This window comes from Dendronephthya gigantea, unplaced genomic scaffold, assembly GCF_004324835.1.
Source record: "Dendronephthya gigantea isolate DGI-Jeju-01 unplaced genomic scaffold, DenGig_1.0 000007F, whole genome shotgun sequence".
Classification (NCBI taxonomy): domain Eukaryota; kingdom Metazoa; phylum Cnidaria; class Anthozoa; order Malacalcyonacea; family Nephtheidae; genus Dendronephthya; species Dendronephthya gigantea.
This window is the reverse complement of record NW_021163017.1, coordinates 991,373-1,008,551: the sequence shown is the minus strand read 5'-3', so window position 1 is coordinate 1,008,551 and position 17,179 is coordinate 991,373. Positions and strand designations below refer to the sequence as shown.

General features: G+C 39.4%; 3 protein-coding genes across 4 annotated transcripts; all 3 read right to left on the bottom strand.

Annotated features, from left to right (window-relative positions):
- Positions 1-130: 130 nt before the first annotated feature.
- On the bottom strand, positions 131-5,081 carry LOC114517336 (von Willebrand factor A domain-containing protein 2-like). Of its 2 annotated transcripts, none has more exons than XM_028537029.1 (7): positions 4,868-5,081; positions 3,543-3,835; positions 2,759-3,041; positions 2,417-2,530; positions 1,557-1,701; positions 1,231-1,451; positions 131-428 (listed from the first exon to the last, which is right to left on the bottom strand). In XM_028537029.1, the coding sequence occupies exons 1-6, from the start codon at positions 4,935-4,937 to the stop codon at positions 1,235-1,237; spliced, it is 1,122 nt and encodes a 373-aa protein (XP_028392830.1). In that variant the 5' UTR covers positions 4,938-5,081; the 3' UTR covers positions 131-428; positions 1,231-1,234. The 2 variants fall into 2 exon arrangements, with proteins under 2 accessions (XP_028392830.1, XP_028392829.1); XM_028537028.1 differs by having other exon boundaries at positions 2,759-3,046; positions 3,545-3,835.
- A 741-nt stretch (positions 5,082-5,822) lies between these two features.
- LOC114517338 (von Willebrand factor A domain-containing protein 2-like) lies at positions 5,823-11,279 on the bottom strand. The gene is made up of 7 exons (XM_028537031.1): positions 11,143-11,279; positions 8,823-9,115; positions 8,203-8,485; positions 7,975-8,088; positions 7,257-7,401; positions 6,308-6,528; positions 5,823-5,947 (listed from the first exon to the last, which is right to left on the bottom strand). Exons 1-6 carry the CDS (start codon positions 11,207-11,209, stop codon positions 6,312-6,314), a joined length of 1,119 nt encoding a protein of 372 aa, XP_028392832.1. The 5' UTR covers positions 11,210-11,279; the 3' UTR covers positions 5,823-5,947; positions 6,308-6,311.
- An 864-nt stretch (positions 11,280-12,143) lies between these two features.
- On the bottom strand, positions 12,144-16,819 carry LOC114517337 (von Willebrand factor A domain-containing protein 2-like). The gene is made up of 7 exons (XM_028537030.1): positions 16,588-16,819; positions 15,012-15,304; positions 14,362-14,644; positions 14,141-14,254; positions 13,501-13,642; positions 12,766-12,986; positions 12,144-12,321 (listed from the first exon to the last, which is right to left on the bottom strand). Exons 1-6 carry the CDS (start codon positions 16,655-16,657, stop codon positions 12,770-12,772), a joined length of 1,119 nt encoding a protein of 372 aa, XP_028392831.1. The 5' UTR covers positions 16,658-16,819; the 3' UTR covers positions 12,144-12,321; positions 12,766-12,769.
- Between the last annotated feature and the right edge of the window lie 360 nt (positions 16,820-17,179).

Genomic DNA, 17,179 nt, shown 5'->3' with positions numbered 1-17,179 from the left:
AGGCATTATTTTTTAGCGTCTCAAATTTTTGAGGAGCAATAATTAAGTTCGCAACCGAAATCAGATTGATTTGATTTCGGATTTCAGAAGAAAGGGATTTCCCTCTTTTAAATGTAAACATTAGTCACAAACTATTTCTAACTTCCACAAACATATTAATGCATAATAGATCACTAGAAAAAACATTCAACGTTTTGCTGCATGTCATTATCATATTGGTGCGTTGTGTCCATCTGTTTGCGGTTCAATTATTTCATATTCTACTACTTCATGTTACAATTATTTACTCCTATAGGCGTGAATACATTCAATGTGGTTGTCTATTTCTTAAATTCGTTTTGTATCTACTTTTAGTGAGTCAGTGACTGATTGAATGTTTCAACGTCTTGTGCAAATTCTTGTGCAATTCTTGAGAAGTCTTTAATATTCTAAATAATGAGTAAAAACATATTAGTTTACTCTCATGCAGATACTGACTAGCCAAGCCATTGCAATTAACCAAAATGCTTTCGGGTGTATATTTGCATGTTTTCTTTTGAAATTAAGAACAGTCAAGTTCTATCCCTGTGTTATTGCATAATGCGCTTGGGACCTGAAAAAGCTTATCCCGCTTTTGTATGTTGAATACAAAGCTAGTAATGTTCACCCTGGCATTCAAACTTCTTTCATTTAAAATTCAAATTCAAAATCTCCGCAGCAAGATGCCCGTTTATTCCAGCGAACACATGGTTGCGGTGAATACTCACAACGAAAGTTTGTGCTTTAGAAATTGTCATTGTGCAAATCAAGATGTTTGCTGTTTTATCCGATAACTTTTGGACGTTTCACAGTAAAGAAATCATTATTTGGCCATCAATGAAGGTCGATAATTCGATTTGAATGTCGGTGTATTGGCAGAGCCGAAGGCAGGCAAAAGTCCCTCGCTTAATTTTGAATCAGATCGTGTTCAACCATTATGAATCGAAGCAATACAAGAATAGTCTCGATTAAATACCAAAATCTGGTCTTTGTTCATTTGCAAAAAGGTAAATCCCAATCTTATAATTTTATAAAATGAATGAACTTAATTCGAATTACCCGTGCATGTTTTGTACTGCTGAGATTAAAGAGACTATGGTGGGCCTCCCGCCACGGACTATAGGAATTTAGTTGTCGACCACTTTTTGCGATCGACAACCATGTGAAGTGCGCATTCAAAAGTCAAATTAAACTTTAATTTGTCTTTCTTACATGATCAATTCACCCGGTAGAGGAATCCATGAAATTGTGTTCCAACGCAGATCGGAGTTATATGATTTACGTCGCAAATGTCGTAGTTAGGACGTTTTCTCCAGCACTTCTTAGCTTCGGCGTGAGGCTGGTTCACGTCAAAATCTTTGTAGCCCCAGCATTCGCCGTAAAACTCAATCAAGAAATACTTGTATCCTTGAGCTTTTGCCACCTTTGCACAACTGTCGGGGTAAAAACATGAAGGGTTTGTATAATCAATCAAATAGACTTCGACAGTCGGTGAATTTTATACAGGAAAATGAACGGTGAAAAGGTTTTTTACTTACTCGCAAATGACCACATCGAGAAAATTATCCCATCCTGAGCCCCAATCAATCTTTTTACGTTGGTTGAACAAGAGCTTACTTGAAACTGGTCTAGGACGAGGAGTCTTGAAGCAACCCTCTTTTGAGATCGATACCACTGGGCAAACTGAAGGGGAAAATACGTTTTAAGGTTGTGAAATCTACAGGCAGGAATTATTGTTCTCATTTTGAAATGGTTTGCCTCAGGGTGTTTCTGCTTCATGCATATGAAAGATTTCAATCTATTTGGACTTTGTCATGTTGGGACGTTCTGCCTTAACTCACGATGTCGGACCAGGCGTTTCCAAACAATTGGACGTGAGGATTCAGTTTGTCCAAAACCGGCGACTTTTTTAAAACACTCCTCCAGGGGCCGGTTGTTCAAAGCTAGGTTAAAGGCTAGTTTCCATTCAGGAAAAATCTCCTTTGGATCGGAAGGGACAGGAAAATTTCCTTTGTCGGTGAGTTCTCAGGCGGTGTTTATACAAAGGAAACTTTCCTGTCCTGTCCGATCCAAAGAAGAATTTTCCTGAGTGGAAACTAGCCTTAACGCTAACCCTGGGTTAAATTTTAATCCATTGTTTTAGTTTATGTGCTTCTGAACCACTGTTCGTCTTAAAACTTTAGAAAATATGACTTCTATCGGTCCAGAAATATTTATGAGAAAAGATATTGAACTTTGTAAACAAGCGACATAAAAAATCGATGTAAAGATTTTGCTTTAACCCAGGGTTAAGCTGACCGACTTTTGAACAATCGGCCCCAGGATATCAACTTATTTCCTGTCTTCGCTCGCACACCAAAAATCCACAATATATCATGATGACTTCAATCAAACTTACATTCAGGTATTTCACAATTCACACCCGTCCAGTTTGGCAAGCAATTGCACTGATACCCTGCCACTGTGTCAACACATCGTCCTCCATTTTGGCAAGGCTGACTTTTACAGGCAGCTTAAACAAATTATTTATAGAATACAGGTTATATTCTTTGCATATTTGACGAAAAAAGTTAAAATGGTCCAGCATCAAAGCAATTTTAGGTTTCAGGTCATTGGCAGATGTTTTACAAGTACTTGTTCTTAACTTCTTTTTGTTTTTAAACAATGAAAATTTGAAATCACACCACTCTCAATCCTAAAATGCACTTTGATCACATTTGGGGAAAGGGTAAATACTTACGAATAGCTTCACAAATCTCTTTAACCAATGCATTCTCGATTGTATCCAATGCGTTTATAGGCGATTTGAAAACATACTCCCGTTTGCTTGCTAGCTGGTTGAGCTGCTTTATTAAACGATAGACGGTTCGACCTTGGCCAATGCCAACACACAAAATGGCGACATGATTTGCCTTCAATTCCTGTGCAAACTGAACTGCTCTTGAATGATCATCGGACCTCCCGTCAGTAAATATAACGACCACATTTGGCGCATCCTTTCTGTCTTGAGCTTGTCCGAATATCTTGTGAGAAATTGGTAAGCAAATCAATCGTAATATGGCTGGTAATGATGCCCAAAGGCTTCTTTATGTCATAAAGGCCCATTTATAGCAATTGGATCATTTTTTGGTTGTAATCTTCGGTATAAACTGGATTTTGGATTTAGGGAAATTCAAAACTGCAATTTCATTGACTTTCAGTTTGCCGGCATGTTTACGAATGTTGAAAAAAACACTATCTGGTGGATGATAGCACCAGTAAACTCTAATAAATAAGAGTTTACTGGAACGATCTCTCTAGACACGAGTGTCCTGCAAATTTTAGCTTTTTGAGAAAATTTGAGAAAATTTGCGGCACTTTACCTCCAGACACGCGTGACCGGAGGTAAGGTCCCGCAAATTTTGGCTTCACGAAAACAATGCGAATGTATCGTTCCAGTTATTTATTAGAGTTCACTGGATAGCATTGTTCATATATTCACCATTTATAAGAGACTACCGTAATTGAGTATGGAATATAATTACGTTTTGATCAACATATTTCAACGCCCTTCCCGTAAACGTGCGACCGCGAAGGTACTTCATCTTTTGGACAGCGGTATGCAGTTGCGTCTCGTTTGTATACTTGGTGAGAGAGAAAACTTCACGTGGTTGGTCGCTGTATTTTACGAGAGCAAAATGAGTGCCAAATCGGGAAACGCTGAAGCGAGATATTAAATCGTTGACAAATCCTTTGATTTTTTGAAAGTTATTTGGTCGTATTGAGCCTGATTCATCTACGACCATAGCGACGTCCATCACCTTTGTACACTTCTGTACTGTTGAAAAAGATGTGGAGTTTTGTACTTAAAACTTTCATCGGATGCATGGCCCGAATGTAAAATGCAATAATTGCAACGTGTCCTGCAACCAATCTGATTCGACACCCAGCTCAGGCCCTTCTCGGCGATATCAGAGCGATATTTAGACGTGATAACTGTGGGGGGTGTATGTAACTGTAAGGGGGGGTGTATGTAATTGTAAGGGGGGGAGGTTCAAATAGTCGCCTTCGCGTGTCTTGAAGAAAATCCCTCTTAATTAAAGAAGATCAATTCGACACTAGACAGAAATATAAACATGCTGCAAACATCCTCGATTTTGCGCCAAGGTTCGGTCCTGTATGTGGATTTCGCATTTCTTCATGGAATTTAAAATCAAGAGGGGCTGTTTGCATGAGTCCGGTTACCCGAGATTCAGCGAAGCGTGAGAGGACTTTGAGGTAATGAAACAAGTCTTTAAGACACAAAACAAGCACATGATATTGTTGTGGTGATTATACAATCGCCAGGATCAATCAGGATCATTTCAATACCTTAAAATCATCTCACGCTTCGCTGAATCTCGGGTAACCGGGCTCATGTAAACAGCCTCTCAATTTACTTGTATATGCATTCTTATTTTATTATTCAAACATAAGTTGCATGTGTTTAGCAAGAAATCTTTGGCAATATACAAGTGGCGGAACGAAGCGAATAACGTCTTCACCAAAGTCCTTGACTTTGTCATGCTCGACTGCATTAGAGGAAAAATTCTATTGTTGTGAAAAATCACAATTCAATAGCGCAATAACTGAATAGCTCAGGTTATGTCTCTGACTTTGCAAAACTATTCCGTATAGACTCCAACTTGATACTTGACTGACATCAAAAGTTACCATTTTTTCTTTCAGAAGGGCAAAACAATCTAATCGCTTGAACATACAAACATACATTATCTCTTTTAGCTTATATAGTATTTCTCTCGTCATCACACGCACAATGCAACTCTGATCAGAAAATAGCTACCTCATTCATTCAAACTTTTATACTTACTTGGCCCAGCCAATGCGCCGATTACATACAGCAGAACATTGCCCAGAAACACCAACCTTATTCGTCGCATTTTTTTTATGTTTTTGATGGAATTCAAAATAAAATGATACGCTTGAAGGTTCCCTGACTAAATTGTTTCTCTCACTATAGGAAAAGTGAATGATGTATTGGCTTGCTGGTGAAATGGTTAAAAAACCGACCGTCGCTGCATGATGAAGTGCGACTGAACAACTTAGCTGTACAAGGTAAACAAATGAAGATACTCATTTAGATCACGTGATAATATTCACTCGACTCTGTCACATTTTGGCGACCAAGTGAAACGCGTTGCCGGCTTTCTACTTTCAAAAACAAACAGCCAGCAACCGTAAATATTCTGTATAGCGCTGCCCTAAATAGTCAATACTGTTGGACATTTGGTTCAGCCATAGTCTGTCAGCGGTATGTATGTACATGGTATGTGATCCATGGGTCGCGTCTAAAGCCTTTAGTTATCTTTATGTATGCTCTCAACCTCATTAAATACGTCATCCTCTTGGCAAGACGAAGTTTTAAGCCAATAATATCCTAGCAGAATATTAATATTTGTGAACCAGACTGTAAACTCTCGGTAGATCCTCGACATACACCCACGCCTAGTTGCCTTACCATGCTTTGATGATTCTCGCGTTTTTAGAAATTGTGTCTGTGGTTCAGCTCTGTCGACATTCAAAATTAGTGCTTATGTACTGTTTCACATAAGATACCTTAAAATATTTGCAATGGCTTAAAAACTACTACCAGCAGGCAATTCAATAACATGTAACACAGTCAAAACTGTTGTCCTGCTCTCGGGCTACTCTAAAGCTTAAATCGGCTCCACAAGATGTTTTTCTGTTCGGAGACTTTTAATAATCCCCCCCTTGCTCCACCTCCTCAAAAAAGATTCCTGGCAGCACCGCTTTTTTGCTGAAAAAACTTTTATTTCTAAGCGTGCGACTATTATTTTCTAAATCTACTTCAATCAACTATAATCATGTTACTTAAGTGAGCCGGAGAGTTCTTTGATGCCAATCTTGCATGTGTCAGAAAATACGCCGGCTAAAAAATATAAATAATGTATTTAAGCGTGTAGGCTTTTAGCGAGTTTCACGGGGAATCATCACAGGATAGATGGCGATTATTCAGGACAGATTCTGGAATGGGCTGCGGTGAAATGCGATGTTTTTGGAAATACAAAAGGAGTTTCCACATTTCGAGGAAACGAGGCCATTTTGAGACAAATGTGGAACAACACCGAATGGTCCTATGATTCCGTGATATCTTCTAGCTATGTGTAAAACACGAATAAAATGACCGAATAAGGCGATGAATACTTTCAGTTTTTTCTACAAACTCGATCAACTATTCTCCGGTGGAAAACAAAGTGATGAAAACAAACTTTCAGGCGCATAATCTTACATGTTCAATCCAGGTGGTAGAGGTACCCGTGATCTCCTGTTCCAACGCAAATCGGTTTCATTTGGGTTTCATCGCAAATTTGGTAGTTTGGACGTTTTCCCCAGCAGTTTCCAGCACCAGCGTGAGGCTGGTTCACGTCAAAATCGCCGTAGCCCCAGCATTCGCCGTGGAACTCAATCAGAAAGTACTTGTAGCCCTGAGCTTTTGCCTCCTTTCCGCAACTGTCAAGAGAGGAAATCAGAAAGCATTGACTTTAAAATCAGAATGCAGAGAACTGGTGAAATTAGTCCCTCTATGGACAGGTGTCGAGTATAAAGCAAAATAACAAGCCTCAGCCCCCCCACACACACACACATCTAACCCTCCTCTACACACACATCTCCCTCCCACACATCTCACCCCCCCACACACATCCCCCCCAAAACACACATATCACCCCCCCAAAACACACATATCACCCCCCAAACACACATCTCACCCCCCCACACATCTCACCCTCCCCCACACACACATCTCACCCCCCCAAACACACATCTCACCCCCTCCACACACATCTCACCCCCCAAACACACATCTCACCCCCTCCCAAACACACACACACACATCTCACCCCCCCTCCCTAAACACACACACATCTCACCTCACCCCACATACATAGGTTTTTAACCAAAATATCTGCACTGATTCTTTGGCCATGTTAAATAAGGGGGGGGGCGGTGGGCTGTGTTTTTCTCGAGTGCATTTCTCAAGTTTGGATTTATCCAAGAACCAAGTCTAGTAACGTCGAAAAAGGAGAAAACGTGGTAATCTTAAAAACGAACACAGAAATCTAGGACAAAGTCAGTCCATCAGGCTCACGAATTGTAGGCACGAAATTACTATCCAAAAGTATTGGCGTGAAAATTTGAAATTTTATTCCAGGAGAAGAGCAAAAGTGTGTTTTCCTTACTCGCAGACGACATCGTCGAGGTATTTATCCCATCCTTGGCCCCAATCAATCTTGCTACGACGGTTGAACAAGAGCTTTGAAGAGTCTGGTTTAGGTTCAGGCGTCTTGTAGCATCCTCGCTTTGAGAACGAAACAGCTGGGCAATCTGTGAAGACACAGAACTATATTAGTAGCTGCCAAGGTTGACTTCATCTCTACCTGACGAACGGCATAGAGGGTTTTCAGGCATCTTCGATCTCTATCAAAAGGACTTCTTCGGGCTAGCGGTGTGCTTTTTCATGCAATTTCATGTAAAAAGATATATTCCTTAGACAAGAGAGGAGATCACATCATCCGTCTTTCAAAGGGATGTTCACTTAATGCATATTCCTGAAATTTTTAACATTTAAACTGGCGCTCAAGATAGGAAACACCCAGTGGTCTGAATCTGTGGTTTCAATAACCAAGTTTGGCTGCAAAGTATTGTAAAGTACGGAAAATATAGCCATGCGAAGTTGGCAATTATGCATGTATACTTTTTTCTACGGCCGGAAGTGTGAACTAAATTAGATAAATCTTCCGGCCGTAGTGAAAAAGTATACAAAATTGGCTACGTTTTGCGGTTATAACTTAGCAGTTATACTAATTTCGGTATGCTCTTTTTATCTGTGGTGATTTATTTCTTTCTTGTTACCTAGATCGTAAGTTGGTCTATTATGCAAAGGGTTGATTAACTCACATTTGGGCACCTCACAATTCACTCCTGTCCAGTCAGGTGGGCAGTTACACCGATATTCTGTATCTGTGTCAACACATTGTCCTCCATTCTTGCAAGGCTGACTTTTACAGGCAGCTTAAACAAAATATAAAAACAAAAATTGTGTCATTTAACCTTCTACAGTGAAAACCTAGCTAGGAAGGTCACTCAACGCAGGGTAGCATACATTTTTTACTGTGGCGTACTTACGAATAGATTTGCAAATCTCCCTAACCAGTTCATTCTTGATCGTATCCAATGCGGCAACGTTCGACTTGAAAACGTATCCTGGCTTGCTCGCCAGATCTCCAAGCTGTTGTAACAGTGTAGGATTTGTTGCCCCGTCTCCAATAGCAACACAAAGAATGGCGACACCACTCCCCTTCAATTGTGCCGCTGCCTGAACTGCTCTATTGTGGTCGCTTGACTGACCGTCAGTGAATATAACCAATACGTTCGGCGCGTCCTTTCTGTCCTGAGCTTGTCCAAAAATCTTGTGAAAGGCGAACAAAATATTAACCTTTGCACCCAGTCCGAAATTTTTATTGGACTTTACCTCTGAGGGAATGAAGAGGGGTAGGGGGTGCACTGACGGATAGGGGATGACAAAGTAGAAGCATGATTACGATAGTACACAAAAATCAATACAAATCTTATACGGAAATTTCTTATTTTATGATAGAGGGGCAAATTCAACCGCGTTATCTCAAATTAGGGAGAGGAGGGGTGTTAACACAATCTTAAAGATCTAAAAAATGTTGATCTTTGCAATTTGCACGAATAAACCGGACCTATGACGTAAGCAAAAGAGAACTATTGGATATAATTACATTTTGTCGGACATAGTCCAATGCTTTTCCAGTGTAGGTGCCGCCGCCCTGGTAGTTTATATTTCGGACAGCGGTTTGCAGCTGTGCAGCGTTGGTATACTTGGTGAGAGAAAACACCTCGCGAGGGCTACTGCTGTATTTCACAGCGGCAAAATGAGCGCCATACGGGGAAACGCTGAAACGAGATATTACGTCGGCGACAAAACCTTTGATTATCACAAAGTTAGCGGCGCCGATACTGCCCGACTCGTCCAGCACCATTGCGAGGTCCACAACCTTTTTGCACACTTGTTCTGTATTAAATATAAAAGATTATGTAGATTTGTATTAAATATAAAACTTTATGTAAAAGTGATTCTATCCGGTGCTATCTATGAAAAAATTTTGTGGGAATATGGTTATGGTTATGTCTGCGACTATGTGTACAAATGCATTTATTTTGTCCCATATTTAGCACTTATCACATATCTTCTACTGGCAGTTAAACCATAAGCCGCGTATTTAACCTCCTACGTTTTTTGGTATTCAATTAAACCAGTTGTTTAGCAGAGGTCAACAATGAGGGGTGTGCATCAGAGGAAAAAATTTTCATTCAGACTATTTCGCATCGATTAGAATGACTTGCTCTCGCGACAAAGACGGCAAAGTGAGCAAGCCTTCTTAATTAATGTGATTTTCTGCGAGATCTTTCTGATCGAGATCTTTAATTCCAAAGCCCTAACATACTATTCACAGACATTATTGCTTATTACTACAGTTCATGGCTAATATCTTTTTGTTTACAAAGACCTTAATTGCTGTTTTTAATTCATTATGTCAGAAAGCTGTTAATATAGTTTTCTGTTAACTGATATAAACCCCGGCGTATTTGATTATATATCTTTTTGATTCTGTGCCCAATTTCCATTTTGCTGTAATTGTCGTGGTGCTGTTTGTGCAGTCAACAATGACGGGTATACATCAGGGGAAAAAATTTTCATCAGGGGAAATAATTTTCATTTAGACTTTCTTAGACTCATTTTCATCAAGTGGGCACGTGACCAAGCCTTCTTAATGTGATTTTCTGGCAGATCTTTCTGATCGAGATCTCTAATTCCAAAGCCCTATCATACTAATCACAAAAGTTTGCTTATTCCTACTGTTCATGGCTAATATATTTTTGTTTACAAAGGCCTTAATTGCTGTTTTTAATTGGCACTAAGTCAGAAAAACTTTAATAGTTTTCTGTTAACTGATCAACCACCGGCGTAGTTGATTATATATCTTTTTCATTCTGTGCCCTATTTCTATTTTGCTGTAAATGTCGTGGTGCTGTTTGTGCAGTCAACAATGACGGGTGTACATCAGGGGAAAAAATTATCATCAGGGGAAAAAATCATTCATTCAGACTATTTCGCATCGATTAGAATCACTTGCTCGCGACAAATACGGCAAAGTGGGCACGTGACCAAGCCTTCTTAATGTGATTTTCTGCGAGATCTTTCTGATCGAGATCTTTAATTCCAAAGCCCTATCATACTATTCACAAACATTATTGCTTATTACAACAGTTCATGGCTAATATATTTTTGTTTACAAAGGCCTTAATTGCTGTTTTTAATTCATTATGTCAGAAAGATATTAATAGTTTTATGTTGACAAAGAAAATGGTCTGAACAATGATGATATGCGTTTGCAGAGGCACTGTTTCTTTGCGTTGGTCAACCGAGTAAAGCGTCTTCCTGTACAATTTTTTCCCTTTTTTCCTTCAAGGCCTTAACCGCTTTATTTTAAACGTTTCTCTTAGCCGCTCCGGAAATAGAGGTTCTATTGTGTCGTCGGCCAGGTGTTAATTGATAGGCAAACATCAAACCAACCCGTATCTACGCAACCCAGTTTCATTAGCGCTGGCATTTATTTGGGGTAACCATGCATAAAATTGGAGAATAGCTCATCCAGTCTTGCTTTGAGAATTATAGCTTAAAAACTGCATCTTAGGTGATAACCCTGTGATTACTCAATACACCATATAAAGTAGGTGTTTTGAAATGCGTGAATTAACTATATCCTGCCATGCAACCCGTTGAAGAATGCATTTTAGAATGAAAATATGAGCGTTTACCTGTAATAGTCGCTTAATCGTCGGATAATGATACAAATTTCGCATTACAAAAGAGCTCGGGGTTAAGTGAGATTTTAATGCTTAGTTCCTACCTTTCAAAAATAATTAATAATTTGATATCATGTTCCACTGGTTAGGTATACTATTTTACGAAATTGCGATAGAGACATCTTCTGATTATGATATTTATTGTTCTATTGCTTTTTAAATGTGACTTACTTGGTTGCGCCAATGTGCTGGCGACGTGTAACATTAAACAGATAAACGAAATTAAACTCCACTTCATGTCTGATGCCGGCTTCTCTCAGTTCAGCTCGAAAGTTCTCCCTGGCTACTGGCGGAGTGCAGTGTTTGCTGCTCTGTGTAGAAATGTCACTTAGTTTTCATGGTAGGCCTGATATATACCAAAATTTGTGAGAACTAATGAACCAATCAATGCGTCCTAGTGTGGTCACGTGACTCGAAACCCGCCCATCATTGTCAAACGTGTTTGATAAAAACAAATGATATTTGACCTCAATATGTAAAAAACACCACATTAATTAGTTTCTCAGAAACATTTTCCGATTTCCGACCGAATATTGTCGAGAAGAAATAAGACTGAATACTTCTCTGCGTGTGTTTGTGCTAGCCATGCATCGGAATAGGCCATAGCAAATCTGCTTTTAGAAATTCAGTGCTTTTTCAGGTTTTTTTAGTTAGATCTGTTGTCGTCAGAACTGTCCGAATTTTCCGTTTTATCTTTCGGTTATGACTCTGTATTTGTTCAAGAGATAGGTGTTGCTAAGCATGTGCTCCGTGCTCTCTCGGAATGCTGTAACGCGGTTCAAAAACATGACAAAAGTTGATGATAGGAGTCAAGATATCCACCTGATATTCCCTGTGGAATGTGAACTAAAATTGCGTTTGCATATGAGCAATTTTGTATAACCGATAGGCATTAGACTTCGTAATAGGCATTAGACTTATCTGAGAGATAAGAATGATATAATAAATAGATCGCATGCATTTAAAAGTGAATATCATATCCCATTAGCAACATATCGGCGATCGAGAAACTGAAAAATATGCATGTACTCGATGACGACAGTTTTCTCTTTAACTGCATGAATGGTGCAATTTTCTAATATCTGTCAATCGCAGATTAAAATGAGCAAAACATTTTTGAGAAAACTGATGCGACGGCAATGAGATACCTTTAAAAATACAAACATCACTTTTTATCACATTTTTATTATATTTCAGTATATACGTGCACGCTACATTTCTTAAATGTCCTTAGTTGTGCTTGAGCCACAAGAACTTTCTTCATGTCAGTGTGTGAATGTACTTCAACGTGAAAGTACTTCGTATACTTCGGTGAGTGCGTCAGTGCTTGAAAACCCATTCTTGTGCAAACTGAAAATACGTCAGAAAAATGCAGAAAAAGCTCTTAAGTAAGTGGACTGACGTACGTAGGACAGATGGGGCGTAGGACAGAAGAAACACTGAGAAGTTTATAGCTTGAATATTTTTTCTGAAATTGTAAGCCAGCGAGGGCTGACGGAATAGCGGGTGAGACTTGAGAGTGTTTTTGCACGTACGTACACGCACGTACGTAATAATTCCAAATACCAAAATTAATACTAGAAAAATACCAAATCTTCAACAGAATCCAATCCTATGTATCTTCTATTCAATCAATAAGTACGAAGGCCCTCAGCTCGAAACGTCAAGAAGTGGTTTTGTCTATCAGTTTATAGGCGGTTGTTATACCACATTTGATGCTAAATTATTTGAAGACGCTGCCACGCTGCTTCCTGGTTATATTGGAGCGTGTCATTGTAAGTGATTTTAACTTACGTGATCAATTCAGTTGATAGACGTATCCGTGGTGGCCTGTTCCAACGCAAATCGGCTTGCTTTTATTCTGATCGCAAGTGTCGTAGTTAGGACGTTTTCCCCAACACTTCTTAGCTCCAGCGTGAGGCTGGCTCACGTCAAAATCTTTGTAGCCCCAGCATTCGCCGTAAAACTCAATCAAGAAATACTTGTGGCCTTGAGCTTTTGCCGCCTTTGCACAGCTGTCGGAAGAAAAAGTTACAGGGCGTATATTTTTGGAAAACCGGCTACAGGGTTTGAGGGAATGAAGGAGACATATGTGGATAATTGTAATACAGTCTATGGTAAAGTTTATCCGAAGGCAGGCTTTTCAGTAATGTAACTTAAGTTCAAGGGAAGCTCTCATGATTTGAGACAAGCTGGGTTGTGTACTGATATAAGTACTGTACTGAAGCGTATTTGGAAAATTTTACAGAGTGCGGTGTCGATAAAATCTGAAGTATTGAAATGTTGAATTTCTTTCGGAATGGTGTTTGCAAACTTGGTCTTGGAACAGCCGGCTAGCTGGTTTTGAAAATCGGAATCTTAGGCCCAGTTCGTCGCGTTTTGGTCGCGTCGAATGCAATTCAAACAATAGATAATGAGATGGTAATCAGGCTGAATTGGGTTTACCATCTCATTAACGACGCGACCAAATTGCGACGTATAAACTAGGCCTAATTTACGAAAAGGAAGAAAACAATACATTCCCCTTACTCGCAGACGACATCATCGAGATATTTATCCCATCCAGCGAACCAATCAATGTTGTTACGGCGGTTGAAAAGGAGCTTTGCGTTTGTCTTGGATGGAGGTGTCTTGTAGCAGCCCTGTTTTGAGAACGATGCACCTGAGCAATCTGAAAAGATGAATTAGCAGCTGTAAGGTTCGACTTCGCTTCCGGTTTTTGTTAGAGCACGGAATAACCGAAAAACAGTTCGAATGGTCAAATTTCTGAGAATTTTAGGGTATTTATCACTTTTTGAGATTGCATATATACTTTACTTACAGGGACGACGAAAGCAGTCTAGGCCAGCGGTGGCAGTGTTTAAAAAGGGGCACGTTCATTTTAACATCGCTACCACACGGAAAGGAAGCCGAAACTTAACGCACACACAGATTTACAGATCCACAGGAGCACGTAATTTCAGTAATGCGAAGAACACGTATCGTATTTAAAACATAGTCTTGCATTGTAACGTAGCCTTGATCATGGTAGCTTTCTCTTTGCCCCACACCACCCGACGCCCTTATATTCATCTTTTAACATAGAAACACTTCCTGAGATAACCCTTTCAATTCACTAAAGAAGCTGTTGCAACCAACCAGTACACTGTACATTTTTAACGAAACTTACATTTGGGCACCTCACAGTTAACTCCTGTCCAGTCAGGTGGGCAGTTACACCGATATTCTGTATCTGTGTCAACACATTGTCCTCCATTCTTGCAAGGCTGACTCTTACAGGCAGCTTGAATAAAGAGAACAATTATAGTTGCGTTAACTGAACGCGTGAAATATCAACACTAGGCTGCGCTTAGCCAGTCCCTAGAGTCAATTGTATTCTAGTGTACTTACGAATAGATATACAAATGTCTTTAACCAATTCATCCTCGATTTTATCCAATGCGTTCATGTTCGACTTGAAAACATATTCCTGTTTGCTCGCCAGATCTCCGAGTTGTCGTAACAGTGAAGTACTTGTTGCCCCGTTTCCAATAGCAACACATAGAATGGCGACACCACTCCCCTTCAATTGACTCGCTGCCTGAACCGCTTTATTGTGGTCGCTTGACTGACCGTCAGTGAATAAAACCAATACGTTCGGCGCGTCCTTTCTGTCCTGAGCTTGTCCAAAAATCTTGGGGAAAATAAGAAAAATTAACCAATCAACACTTTCAAAATATTTGCCCAATGTGGCCAGTTGACCAATGAAAAATATCGTTGGTCCGAAACTACATTACAACACATGAGTTTTTATAAAGGGTAAAGGGGTCGATATAGTATTACGCTTTAATTTTTGCTGGCACATAATCGCCCGTTTTTTCGCCCTTAATATTATGGTATTTGTATGGCATCTAGATTTCGACAGGGTGAGTTTACTTGGCACTCTCTGATGAAATAAGTTTTAGTTTTGTCTCAGAAGGAGTTGCTTAAAAAATGGGGTACTTTTGGAGACTTGACGTTCATAAGTGTTTATGGTTTTCCAGAATTGTAATTTTAATTACATTATTTCGGACATGGTCCAATGCCTTTCCAGTGTAGGTTCCGCCGCCCCTGTAGTTTATATTTTGGACAGCGGTGTGCAGCTGTGCAGCGTCGGTATACTTGGTGAGAGAAAACACCTCGCGAGCTTGACTACTGTATTTCACAGCGGCAAAATGAGCGCCAAACGGGGAAACGCTGAAACGAGATATTACGTCGGCGACAAAACCTTTGATTTTGACAAAATTAGCGGAACCAATACTGCCCGACTCGTCCAACACCATTGCGAGGTCCACAACCTTTGTACATTTTTGTACTATCAAGAAAGTAAAGGATTTTGTCAGGAACTAACTTTATCATGTAAACGTTATTACATCCAATATTATCATATGTAATACACGCTGATCAAATTTTCTCCCAGTACAGCGGGTTCTGTTTTTCAGCGGTTCAAAGACGAAGAATCAAAAGCTTTTCGTTTCACCTGCTGATCTCAATTTTACATTAGACACCCGCTGACAATTAATGTGAGCAGGCTCGCGAGTAGGAGAAATTTCGCTAATTTAGGCTAACGTGGTATCAAGAATTCCGGCGGCAGATGCTATGTTGAAAGCAACAATTCAACTGTAAACCAAGCCTTAGTTAATAATTCACAAACTGTATAATACAGAAAATTCACCAAGATTTTAGCGGGGGTGACGAGCTGGAACGAAGGAACGTAATTTAGACAAAGCGAAGCCAGTGTCCAAATAGTAAAAAAAGTGTCTCAAAACGCTGTTGCTATGACGGTGCAGGAATGCATGTGTCATTGATGTGAGCAAAAGCAGTACGATCAACACCGCTAACCACTTGTTTGCAAAGTACTTTAATTACTTTAATTGTGATTCACACCGCAATGGTTCTTGCAACCTCTTTGTGCGAATTTTTACCCGAATTTACCACGGTGCGAAGGAATAATCAAATAAGAAACTAATATTAAATTCCTAGAAGGAATTTCTCATGCAATTGTTAACCAAAACAAGCTCAAGTTTCGTTGTTAGCTTGTCTGCTTTTGCTTAAAATAGACACCGAAGAATTGATTTACTTTTTACGGCATTCCTTTTTAATCGTCTTGGACTTTTTTCGTTTTTCGTGCACGGTATATGCTTGAAAGTTGAAAATAAGTTTTAAAATTCAGCCCACAACAAACAAATGCATGAAGGAATCTTTCCATTGGTATGCTAGCTTAATCTCCGTTCTCTAAATTTGTTTTCTAGTCGTTTACTTTAGATGACAGGGCATAACTTAATGAGGAAAAACTAATAGAACCATGTTATTTGAGATTCCTAAAATTCAATTGAAAGTGTAAACAACGAACTGTGTAGCTAAGGTTACCACTTCATGTTCTTAGCAACTACAACATCGTATAACTTAGGTAAAAGTGAGTTTTTTGAACGCGCGGATTTATTTGACTTACAAACTTGGAATCTCGGAGTCTGAACTGCATGTAGCTGCTATTACAATATTCACCTCTTATTAAAATTAATACATTAGGCATGGCCTTTGAGAGACAAGCCTTCGCTATTCTTGATTTATTAAACATTTCAATTATATTACACTTACCTGGTACAGCTAATGTGCCGGCAACAAGGTAAATAACGAAGATAAAAGATACCAAACACCGCTTCATCATTATAAACTAGCCTTTCGTAGAAATATGAACAGAATTTTGAATTCGGGTGTAAGAGTATACTGTAGAACTTATCTGAAATTCTTTCTCAATTTAGTTGAAGAATGCTTTGCCAGCTCTGGTCCACTGTTGAGATGCGAAGTGGCTGTTCTGTACTGTCAACGATTAAAGGTACACCTTATATATACAAACATTTGAAGATAATGAGCCAATCAATGCATCCCATTGCGATCACGTGTACCCCGAAACCTTGAACACGTGACGCCGTCTAAATTGGTCGTATTGCATGTTTGGGCGAGTTTTTTACCCCAGTGAGTCGATCCTGGGTCATTTGTGGCGTGTGATTTGGCAGGAACATTGTAACCAATTCTTTAGGAAAAAGTTTGAGTTCGGGAAATAAAGTTTACGAATAATTTGATAAGAAAGATACAGGGGGCAAAGTATTAAATTAAAGAGCCAAATTAAATTATCGAGAGTATAATTTTGAATGAAACTAGCAATCTGCTGGGAGAACACAGTTGCTTA